Raw genomic sequence first — 12,424 nt, 5'->3', positions numbered from 1 at the left:
AGTAATGAGAAAACGGTTGAAACGTTTCCGAAAGGTTTTGCCGGCATTCTGAAGGGAAGACAGGGAACTGAAATCTCGCTATGGTATGAACGCCATTTTACACTCTAAATGCAACATCACCAAACACAGTAGGCTGAAGACTTAAATGAGACATTGTGTGGAAAACTCCTCCCACCACCCAAGACTTACAGGAAACACAGTCTTGCCCAGAGATCCGCATGGCCCAGGGCTTACTTCATTCAGGTCTGCCCTGGTGTCCAGCTGTGGGAGAGGCCTTCTCGGATGCTCCTAGCAGCTCTCTACTCCTGGTCCTGACCCTCTTTAGTCTCTTGCCCTGATTTATTTCTCTTCAAACTTGTCTCCAGCTAATGGTCTGACCTCCTACATGCTCCAAAGATATTTCCTGAATGCATGGCTAGGCAATGAACAAGTCTGTTAATCTCTTTGGGCCTTGGATATCATTTCTGTAAAATGGGCATACTATCTTCCCTGTTTCACATAATCATCACAGTGATCATAACACCAGTTGGAAAGCACTTTCTTCACTGTAAGATGCTACATAGATCTATTTATTTATTTATTTATTTATGTTTTTATGGGCCAGGGATTGAACCCAAGGGTGCTGAACCACCGAACCACATCCCTAGGCAATTTTATTTATTTATTTTTTTGAAATAGGATCTTACCACATTGCCTAGGGCCTCACCAAATTGCTGAGGCTGGTTTCAAACCTGTGATCCTCCTGCCGCAGCCTCACAGGCTGTGGGATTACTGGCCCAGCTATGCTGCATAGATCTTCAATGGAGCCATTCTCATGACTGAGGCTTGCTTTGTTGAACCACACCCAGGATAGACCTGTGGTAACTGCCCGACCCAGGCACTGAGTCAAGAGCCCACAGCTGGTTTAGGGGACCCATCTGCTCACTTGTACCCAGCAGCAGTCAGATGGGGACAGAGACTGTGAGGGAACAGGGGAGAGAAGACAAACACAGAAGGCAACTCTGCTTACCTTTCCTGGTGAATGTGTGCAAAGTGCCCTCCTGTATGGCACACGGAGGACTCAGCAGTGTTAGCCCCAGACCCCGTCTTTGTCACCTTCCTGCCACTTCAATTCCTGACCACTAATCCCCCAGGAGAGAAGTTGTCAGCCAACAAATTCAAAGTCCACCAGTTTTAGACAAATAGTGCTCCTCTAAAACTCAGCCTTCCATGGACTATTAGCTATAAGAACAAATGTTTGAATATAGACTACGGTGTGGATGATACTTGAAGACACCACACATTGTATGATTCCATTTCTAAGATATATCCAGAACAGGCACATTCTTTGAGACAGAAAGTCGATTAGTGGTCACTGTGAGAGGGGGATGGGGAGTGGCTGCTGATGGGTTTTTTGGGGGGTGATGGAAATGCTCTGGAATTAGTGGTGACAGTTTCATAAGATTGTCAATCACTAAAATCCATTGACTTATACACCTCAAACTGGCGAATTTTATGTAATTGCAGAAAATTTCAGGGAAAATTGGGGGATATAGTAATGATAAAATAATGCATATCTTCATAAAAAGAGAAAGAGAGAGACAGAGAGAGAGAAGGAAATAAGGAAGAAAGAACCCAATCTAGAAAGACCTACAACTTCTTAACACCTCCCTACAGGATTGACGCTGTGGCTGGACCACAGTGCCCCTCTGGGAGTTCAAGCACAGCAGCAGATCAAGTCTGCCTTGGCCCCCAAATCCCTGGGCAGGGGTCTGAGTGCCATGTCACCACATTTCCTAACAGAGAAGGGGAACAAGAGCTGGACATAGCATCTTCAAATTCACCAAGTGATGTGATGTACATTATCTCACTGAGACTTAAATGTGCTTGTTAAATAAATAATTTCCCTAACTATTAAAAAAAAGTCACACATTAAATTTAGAAAGAAAGAATGAAAGATGCAGAACACATAGATGTCACCCATTATCTACCATCTGGAGATTCTACTGTTGAGAGTCTGTGCAGACTCTTTCCTATAGAAATGACATTTTTGGACACTTCAAAATTTCTGATTAAGTGAACCAGCACCAACAGAGCTGGAGTCAGCCCTGGGCTGGGTGCAGGCAACAAGGAAGAGAAGTATCTGGCCTCCAGCAGTTGGCAGATTTGAGACTTTCCACATTGCTCCTGACATCCTCTCCTGCTGAGACCCAGCTCACACACTCTGTACAAGTTCAATCCTTACCTCCCCGCTGTTCCTGCTCTTTCTAAATAGTATTTGTATATTTTTTAGCATACTGAGGCACTTGAACAATTATTATCAGAGCAATGAAGGCAAAAATCATCACTCATGGGCCCCTTGGCCAGCAGCACTGTGACAGCAACGTGGCTGTCGGGGGTATTCTCTTAGTGCTGGCACATTGGGGGCATTCTCCCAGTGTTCGTCACACCATAGACTTCCAGGCTAATGCTCTTCTTGTGTCCCTGGCAGGCTCCTGGAGGAGGCCTTTCCCACCTCTTAGCGTTGAGCCTCCCCTAAGGGACCCAGCTCTGAAGGGAAAGCTTCCATGTTGGCAGCTGACCTGCTCCACCAGTTTCCAGAGTGCTGTCAGACATTTCTGCCCCCAGAGACAGTGCCTACAACCTGGAGGTAGAGAGGAGCCCAGCGGGGTCCCCTCTTACACAGGAAGGAGGCTCTCTCACCCTGCGTGTCGATGGCTGTGGGGCCAGTCTAGAGGGGGAGCTCTCCTGCCACGGTGTGGCCTCCCGACCCAGGACTTGAGAGGAGAGCCCAGTGCGCACACCCCTGCCCTGACACACTCTAGCTCATCTTGTCTCCAGTCTGGACAACTTGTACCCATGCTCCAGTCAGGTCAACCTTCACCAGCTTCACATCATACACCATCCGTCCGTCCAGTTCCCTGATTCCATTCTTTTCACCAAATTCATCATCACATGTTGTCAGCTGCTAAAAGAGCCCTCCCAGTCGTGTTTTCACAATCACCGGGGCTGTCCTACATGTCATTTGTTTATGCTTCAGCTACTCCGGTAATTTTTTTCAAGTGTCATTTTCAGACTTACTACTGGAACTAGAAATACATGGTCCAGTAGCATCACATCTCCTGAGTGCTTATCAGAAATGCAGAATCTCAGCCCCTCTCCCAGACCCACACACAAAAAAAGAAACAGCACTTAAAATAAAATTTTTAAATGGACTTTATATTTCAGAGCATTAGGTTCACAGAAAAAGTGAGTGGAAAATATAGAGGTTTCCCATGGACCCCCTCCTACACATTCATAGCTTCCCCTACTGTCAGCATCCTACATCAGAGTGGAACAGTGGGTATAGTCGAAGTGCCGATGCTGACACATCATTATCACCCAAAGTCCACAGTTCACTTAAGAGTTCACTCTTGGTGGTTTATGTTCAATGGGTTTAAAAATATATATATAATGACTTACAACCATCATTGTAGTATTTTGAAAATAGTTTCACTTCTCTAAAAAATTCCCTGTGCTAGAAACTGCACTTTTAACAAGACCTCCTGGTGATTAAGATGCATAAATCAAGTAACAGCACCAGGATGGACCATGCCATTCTCCTGCCTAAAACTCTTCCATGGTCTCCCAGTGCTGTGCAAATAACAGTGATTCCTGGGGTCTGCAAGTCTTGAAGGGCCTGGGCTTGGCACCCTGCCAGTTGTGACCTGCTCCACCACTGTCCCTAGGCAGGTCCCTCCTCACTCTGCAGTTCCTTTCACAGGGGAAACCAACACTTCCTCTGATGGCGCCTGCACCTTGCCTTCAAAGCTCTCATCTCTATTGGTCACACACTCAGTGCAGTGATTATTGAATTCCTCCTCTTCTTCCCCCCAATGACTGTAAATTCCATGAAGGCTAGGGCCATGACAATTTTGCTCACAATTTGTCCACGAAAATTATCCTGTACATAGGAGATGCCCACTGTTCATTGAATTAAATAACTAAACAAAATAATGAATCGTCACACCAGTGCCCTTCACCTTGGTGCCTTTGTCCAGGCTGTTTTCCTGCCCAGAACCCTCTCTCCAACAATCATCCCCACCGACACCCATCCTCTGTCAAACCTGCTCCCACTGATCCAGGCCACCCTGGCTCCTCCTTCCCAGATCTTGGCTTTTACAGTCAAGACCCAGCACCTTACTGGTCTTTGCTTGCTTTGCGTGGTTAGTTTCATCTTCCCCAACTAATATATTCAAACCTCTTGGAGAACAGGAATTCCAGCCAGGCTCACCTTCTATGGCCCACTTGGCACAAAGTGTGTTCACGAATGGGTTTGTTGACTTTGCAACAGTGAAACTTAAACTCAAAGCTCTTCTTCTGTTTGCTTCTGATTCATTTTTCTGAGACCATTACCAAAGTCTTGGTTTAGCTTTTCTTTTGGGTTTCTTTCTCTTTTTTTAGTGTTCTCCCTCCTCATCCCTATTTCTGGGTTTAAGACTCTAGATTGGGAATGCATCCCCAACTTCCCAGAAGAAAATTAGAACTTTGCAATTCTTGGAAAGGTAATATAACCATCAAATATATACAAAATCTGATATGTAAACTGTGAAACGTAAACCATGGTTTTCTTGGTTTTGCGATGGTGTAAAACAGCAAGTCTTGCAACCCAGGGCAGAAAACTAAACATAACCACCAAAGCCATCAGGTCATCTGTGTGGCCTGCTTCTCTTCCCTCCCCTTCCCCCTCTCTCACACTTGGGGATTCTGGGCATTGCTTTAGCTGAGAAGCTTTATGACAATGACCTTTGATAGAGCTTTGCAGACTGGCAAACCATGAGAAGAGGGTGTGTGCAACTCCATAGAGAGCATATCTTTTGTTTTCTGTTTCTAAGAAAGTCAGAACTATCCTCTGGTGGGATGAGCCCCACTCTTCTTGATAACCTCCCCTGAACCCAAGATCACCTGAGCTGAAAAAAAAAATCCCCTAGAAGTCCAAAAATTCTACAGTACACATGAAATACTTATGTTATCAATTATAAATAACTGAAGCTGGGAAAAGTGGTACATGCCTGTAATCCCAGCATCTCAGGATATTGAGACTGGAGGATCAGAAGTTCACTCAGACTCAGCAATTTAGCAAGGCCCTAGGCAACTTAATGAAGTCTTATTTCAAAATAAAAAAATAAAAAAGGACTGGGGATGTTGTGACTGAGTGGTTATGAGTCCTGGGACCTATTCCTGGTACCAAAATTAAAAAATAAATAAGTAAATAAAAATAGCTAAATAATTTGCTGCTAATAATAATTTGGTGCTAATTCTGAAATCTCTTAATGTCAGATGCCAATGTTGACAAAGGTATCAATCCACAAGGCACAATAATAAATATTAAGAGAAAGATTCAACCTTAAGAAGATTCTAGTCCTCAACAATTCTTCCTGCCCCTGCCAGTTGAAGAGATTATTATTGTTCCAATTTTTGAGGCAGAACATATCAGCCGAGCTGAATCACAGCAATGTATTTTGGAAACCAAGTGTCAAGGCCAACACCCTGGAACATCACAACATGCAAATTAACATCTAGTATTCATTGAAGAGGCCACAGTTCTAAACTAGCCTTTGGAATTGGCTTCATGGTTTTGTTAAAATAACATACCCTGTCTGGGTGTAGTGGCGCACACCTGTAATCCCAGGGGTTTGGGAGGTTGAGGCTGGAGGATCTCAGGTTTAAAACCAGCCTCAGCAACTTAGTGAGGCTCTAAGCAACTTAGTGAGACCCTGTCTCAAAATAAATTTAAAAAAGGGGTGGGGATGTGGCTCAGTGGAACAGCACCTCTGGATTAAATCTCTGGTACCAAAAATCCCCACAAAACAACAGCAACAACAACAACAACAACAACAACAAAACATACACTCCCTATCACCTCTTTGAATGTCTGGAATCTTGCATTAACCTGGCCTCTAACTTGCTGTGTGATCACAGGCAAATCTAACAATCTCCCTGGACTAGTTTTCTTAGCTCTAAATCATGTGGAACACCGTGAATGTCCATTTTAGCTCACAAGGTGGCAGAAGGGGCAGCACAGAGAACAGCTCTACTTTTCTCTTAACCCCAGAGATATTAAGTCAGGACTTAGTTAAGTTCCTGAAAGTTGCTTACCTGAAGAGAAGTGGAAAAGAGCAGCCAGCACCACCATGAGCCAGGAAAACCTGGTGAGTGTCTTCCACCTCAGTATGGAATCCATGACCGCAGAGGCTCAGGTTGGAAAACCAAAACCAGTGATTCGGAGCCAAGAGGTCTTGTGCAACTCTTAGCATGCAAAAGGGGGTTGAACAAGGCAACAGAGTAGGTCAGGAGGTGCACACCGGGCAGAAGCAGAAGGTGATTCAAAGGTTCCACTTAAAGGATTCAAGAGTGATGATTCCAACACACACTGTTGAGGATGGATAGTGCCCTTGAGTCTCCAAAGGTTGTGCACTTATTTCCAGAAACTGAAAAAGAAAAGAGTACATGTCACCCAGGAAAGAAAGTCTGCCTGCCATGGGTTTCAAACCCTCCAATTACCTACCTAAAATGAATCAGAGCTCTTGAGTGACCTCTAAACCAGGGCGTGACTTAAGGGGAAAGCAAAGGTTGAGAAACAGAGAGGAGGTGGCCTCGATCGGTCATCTTGCCTGTTCTAAGAACCAACCACAGTTCTTCTGTGAAATGGCTTTCTAGGTATTAGGTGTGTTTAACTTTGTTACCATCAGAGTATTCTAAGGACCTTCAATATCAGTTAACCAGCCCTGGAAAGCTCAGATCTTTTCTGGACAAAGAGCAACCAGCAGGGCTGCATGTGTCCAAGGTGGGACATAAGTCATGAAACAACTTTCTCAACATGTTAACAGGAAAACGAGCCTCTCGATTCTTGAATACCACACAGATGATGGGTCCGGAAGGGGCCAATAAGCCATCAACAGAAAACTCTACCAGACAAAAGGGAGGAAAGAAGAAACACTGAAAACATTGCTTATTCGCATCATGTGGTATGTAACATGAGCAGGCTGCGGTGGTTTTTTTCCCTCAGTAAACACATCAAAACTGAGAAATGAAAACGAGTGCTGTGCTCCACTGTCACCCTTAGCTTCTTCCCAGCGACACAGTCCATCGTGGACTGGAAGACTTGTGGCTTTCCTCTTCGGGAGCCACCACGGAGCTCATATTTCGGCCATACCAGATTGTTTCATTAACCACAGTTCATTTTAACCAGGATCTGCCTGGAGGAACTTAGTCACCAGAATTTTGTTGATATGAAAAACTCAAATTCAGCCTACACAAATATTTGCTACCATCTAGGAAATTTAAAAATTTAAAAACAATGGGTCAGGATGCCGATAGTGATTCCCTAAAGGTGTTGGGAAGCCACAGACTCCTTTGGGACTAAGAGACTCCAAAAGACTCCTCTGGGGACAAACGTAGGTCCTGGAGGTATGAGGGTGTGTTTGTTTCAAAAGCAGCCAACTGGTAACTAGTTCTGCCAAGCTACCCTATAGTAAGATAATAGTAAATGTACTTACTTGCTGGAGAAAAAAATCCTCTCTTCCGTTAAAAGTCAAAGGATGGCACCCCGCTTCAGTGACGTTCCCTTCTTGCTGTCTTACAAGTTATGGCAAGTCACTCACAAGGGAGGTGGCATTTCCCCCTCCCAACTTCCCTTTATCTGAAGAGGATTGAGTTCACTCATAAATATGCAAGTCAATGCTGGGACTGGAGAGGGTGGTTTGAAGAAGCTCCTCTGCTTTGTTGCTCTCTCAGCAGCCTCTTGGGAGGGTGTGGCCTGGGCAAGTCACCCAGCCGCACTCCTAACCACCAATTAGCAAAACTAAGCACCAAAGGCTCTGGGCACCTGGGGATGGGGAGAGGAGGAGAGGCACCATCTTGAGAAGGGGGCAGCCCAACCTTGCTTAGGCAATGCTGGGGGAGATTTATGGGTTCATCATTTCTGTGCTGGTCTCCAGTTTTGTTTTCATGGCCAGAGTTACTCCTTCCTAGTCACTTGTGTTAGGCCACTGCAGAGATGATCATCTACCCAATACATAGTGGGCGCTCTTTGGAGAGTGCTCAGCTCAAAGACACTCCCCCCGCAGGCCCCCACCGCTTAACTGCACCACACCCCCTACATCCCCACTATCTTCACAGAGCTGGCTCCTGGTAGGACAGTGTTTTCCATTTATTCCTACTATGACTGAGTGCACCTCGGTGAGCAAGGTGATAGCACCAAGGGGTGGGGTGAGGAAGATTTCAGTACCCCCACCCCGATCTCCACCCACCCCCCCAACCCCTGTACCCCTCTATGTAGGATTCTGGAGGATCCATGGGCAAGCAGCTGATCATTCTGGAACATGAACCTGTTTGCGGGTGGAACCTGACAGCCCCTGACAGGGGCCTGTGCTTTTCACAGTCTACTTCTGGCTCTACCAAGAGCTTCTCTGTTGCCTTGGCTTGGGGAGACCCTTGGGAGTTCTGCACTCCAGCATGTGGTTCCAATGGCGGGGAGTCAGTGCCCAGGGGCTTCACTTGACCACAGGGGGCTGGAAACAGATAGTAGCAGCTCCCAGGTGGAGCATCTGAGAGACATTTCACAAGGCTTCCAGAAGGCCCAGGTGGGCTGAGTCCCTGCTGCTTTGAGGGTGGTCAGCCTGGCAAGGCTTCTCGCACTGGCTTTCCCTCCTTCCCTATCTTGCTCTCTGTCCTGCATCACTGGGCTCAATTTTTCAAACAAACTGTTTCACTCAGGACTTTCTTTCTAGCTTTGATTTCCAGACAATCCAGGCTAAGACCAGGTACTTGGTATGTTAGAGAATCAACAGTTTTCCTTCTAAAGTAAAGTCGTAGCCGTAATACGGTGAACCGGGTGTGGTGGTGCACGCCTGTAATTCCAGATAGAGAAGGATCACAAGTTCCAAGCCAGCCTCAGCCATTTAGTGAGGCCCTAAGCAACTTAGCAAGACCCTATCTCAGAATTTAAGAATTTAAAAATAGGCTGGTGATATGGCTCAGTGGTTAAGCACCCCTGGGTTCAATCCTGGTACAGAAAAAAAAAGTAGTAAGGTGAATTTAAAGGAAAAAAAAAGAAAATGATAGTAGATAGGGTGCACAAATGTGGCAAACATGGTAAATATAGTACAGAAACATCTGAAATATGGACTTAAAGCTATCAGAAAACAAGCTTTTTTGGGAATACTTGAGTTGCGATGCATTCTATGTTTGTCGGTGTTATTGAAGGCACTGAGATCTCTGTAAGTAAAAATTGACCAGGAAGAGTGACAGGGGTGTACCGCCTACAGATGTGCCTGGGGAGATGCAAAAACATCCTCAGGGTGGAAGAATAAAGGCCTTTCCATGTGGGGATTGGGCGTAGGCTCTGTTCAGGCCTGGGGATGGCCAGCACAGGCCTTCTCTAGAAAGGATTCATCCCACGCTTCTGTAAATCATTGTCTGTGTGTGAGGCAAATCTTCTACACAGAGTGAGGGTCAGCTTATACGATGTGATCAGATAGGTCCACTTCCCAAGCATCCCTTCTCTACCACTGAGCCACAACCCCAGCACCTCCAGCAACCACCAATGCCTGCACTTCTTTGCCAGAAGATGTATTCGTTTGAATGAAGGAAGGCTGGGTCTTCAAGCTGAGTTATGTCTATCCCTGTGGGGCACCTGAGCATTTTCAAAGGGTAGATGGTCCTATTAATTTTTAAAGAATTAGTGTCCACATTTTCACTTTCTTTTCTTCCTAAAATTTTCCTAGGGCTGGGGATATGGCTCAGTTGGTAGAGTGCTTGCCTCACAAGCACTAAGGCCCTGGGTTCAAATCCCCAGCATTGAAAAAAAAAATTTTTTTTTCCTATAGTAAGAAGAATTTTGGCCTTCTCCCTATTTAAAAAGAAAGGCTTACCCTTTACCCAATTTGAATCTGAATGTGATGCAATGTTCTGGCAAACAACAACAACAAAAACAACAAAAACCCAAAAAATTTCAGGGTGTCAAGTAAAGGCACAATTTGCAATACAAGTGTTTTAATCAATGTGTTCTCCTTAAATCAAGATAATCTGAGCCCAGGGTAGGGTTTTGTGTGCCTTCTGTTTTGTCCATAGTTCTACTAAGTAGAAAATGGCATTAGAAGCAGATGTATTGTACATTGGGTAGTAGGATGATGGCAGCTTTTATTTTATGAACTTTGCCTCTCCTACTTCCTGTGCATTTCACAGACACTAGCCCTCCCATGACAGCTAGAAGAGCAAACAGGGCCTGGGAGAGAAACCAAGTTAGTGGAAGGGCTTTGGCATATTAGAGCTCTGGAAAGCAGGTCACGCACTGTGCTATGAGAGGACCACACCGCTTTGTCATCTTCTCTGTATGACAGGGTCTGATGCGCACCCTCTTCCCCCTTGCCTCAGATGCATATTTGAATAATTACAAGGAGGAAGGATGTAACAGCTTCTGCCTTTCCTCTAGTAGAGCATCAGAACATTTTCAAGTGCAGGGTATACATCAGAGGTAGGTTTGTGTTTTATATTCTCTTATCCAGGTCTTAGAAGAAATGTTTTTGCTGATTTTTGCCAAATTTGTGCCACTTTCGATTTTGCACATTATGTTTAAGAATGATGTAACTTTTTTCTAAAAGGATAATGGCACAACATGTTGGAAATGATATCCTTTGAAGATATTTAAAGTAACATTAAAAATTATAGATGTCTTTTAAATGAGTAAGGAAATTCATAGTTTTGTAAATTTCATCTGGGGGTATGTGAGCAAAAATTTTGAAGGCCACAAGACACACTCAAGTTTTAAGAGTTCCAGGAAAATTCACTGTGTTTTGGAGAAGCACATATTCAACAACCTTTGTCATCGTTGCCCTAGTGTGAATTAATCAGAAAGACTGGAAGGAAAGGGACACGAGTTAGGTGCTTTACGGCTGGTTCCTACTTCCTGATTGTAAAATACAGAAAGCTTCTCTTCCAAGACTTTGCAATAATGGCATGTGTTTGATCCCTCTTCCTTCTGAGATCCCACTGCATTAATGTTTGTTTGTTTTATTTAATTAGTTGGTTGCTGGGTGTCAAGGCACATACCTCTAAACTCAGCGACTCCAAAAGCAAAGGCAGAGGATTGCCAGTTTGAGGTTAGGCTTGGCAATTTAGTGAGACCCTGTCTCAAAATAAAAAATAAAAAGAATAGAAAGGGCTGGAAATCTAGCTCAGCGATAAAGTACCTGTGGGTTCAATGTCTAGTTCACAGGCATGCGCGCACACGTGTACACACACACACACACACACACACACACACACAAGGTGTGACCATAATCACAATGAGAATAGAACAATCTGTGGACCAAAGACTTCTGGGGCAGATTTCTGGAGAATGGAAAGTGGATGGAGTTGATGCATGAGACAGCACAAAGGAAGCCAAAGTCTGAGTTCCTGGATTATCAAAAGGAAAACTCTATTGAAAGAGTTCAAAGGAGTTTTTTCTGAGGAGCAGGCCTGCAGTTGGAAGGAAGAAAGCCAGGAACTCCTGCTGCACAATGTTGAGTTCTTCAGCCCCACTGGTGGTCTAATCCACATATAGTTTTACTTTAAAAAAGCAAAAGAAATTATGTTTAAATTTTTATGAGAAAAAATTAAGGTATAAATTTGTGAAAGTATTTTTTTTTATAATTCTGGGGTGAAAGAGCAAAACACAAAACCTGGAAGCCAAGAAAAAGAAATAATATATATAAAATGCATAAATCAAAATTCATCATAGTACAAATATTTATACAATGAAAAACATCAAAAATGAAATTAAACCAGGTGTGGTGGCACAATCCTGTAATCCCAGTGGCTCCGGCGGCTGAGGCAGGAGGATCCCAGCAGCTTAGTGAGGCTCTGTCTTAAAATAAAAAATAAAAATGGGGGCTAGGGATATAGCTCAGTTGGCAGAGTGCTTGCCTCACATGCACAAGGCCCTGGGTTCAATCCCCAGCACCACAAAACAAAAAATAAACAAACAAACAAAAAAATGGGCTGGGGGTGTGACTCAGTGGTTAAATTGAATGCCTGGGTTCAGTCCCTAGTACCAACAACAACAAGAAGAAGGAGAAGGAAAAGGAGGAGGAAGGGGGAGGAGGTGGAAGGGGAGGAGGAGAGAAAGGAAGGAAGGAAGGAAGGAAGGATGGAAGAAGAGAAAAGAATTAAGACAGTTACAGACTAGGTGTGCGATAGAGAGAGCCCTTCAGGAAAGGACAAGTAGAAGGGAGATGTGGCCCTGCCATTTAGGAGGCACTTGAGGTCTAGACAAGATGGTATGTATGGGCAGGCCTTGTCCCCTGCTTTGTCCCCTGAATGGCATGATTTCTCTAGAAATGATGTTCACTCCTTCCTCTTGCCCTTGGAGCTGTTTCACCTCCTCATGCTGATGATGCCAGACTGAGCTCAGACTCCTTAC

The 12,424-nt window shown here is 44.6% G+C and overlaps 1 protein-coding gene across 5 annotated transcripts in view; it reads right to left on the bottom strand.

The window, feature by feature from the left end:
- Cd80 (CD80 molecule) overlaps nt 1–7,654 on the bottom strand; it is a 30,597-nt gene extending 22,943 nt beyond the window's left edge. For all 5 annotated transcript variants that reach the window (XR_007110097.1, XR_007110096.1, XM_047563015.1 and 2 more), the window contains exons 1-2: nt 7,518–7,654; nt 6,118–6,449 (exon numbers count right to left, since the gene is read on the bottom strand). Coding sequence is in view for 3 of the 5 variants with exons in the window: in XM_047563015.1 (XP_047418971.1) it covers nt 6,118–6,202 (85 nt within the window). In the remaining 2 variants the exon portion in view is untranslated. The remainder of the gene's footprint in view (nt 1–6,117; nt 6,450–7,517) is intronic.
- Between the last annotated feature and the right edge of the window lie 4,770 nt (nt 7,655–12,424).

Source organism: Sciurus carolinensis, chromosome 9 (assembly GCF_902686445.1).
Source record: "Sciurus carolinensis chromosome 9, mSciCar1.2, whole genome shotgun sequence".
In the NCBI taxonomy this organism is placed as follows: Eukaryota; Metazoa; Chordata; class Mammalia; order Rodentia; family Sciuridae; genus Sciurus; species Sciurus carolinensis.
The sequence above is the reverse complement of the archived record's forward strand: the minus strand, read 5'-3'. Positions and strand labels throughout refer to the sequence as shown.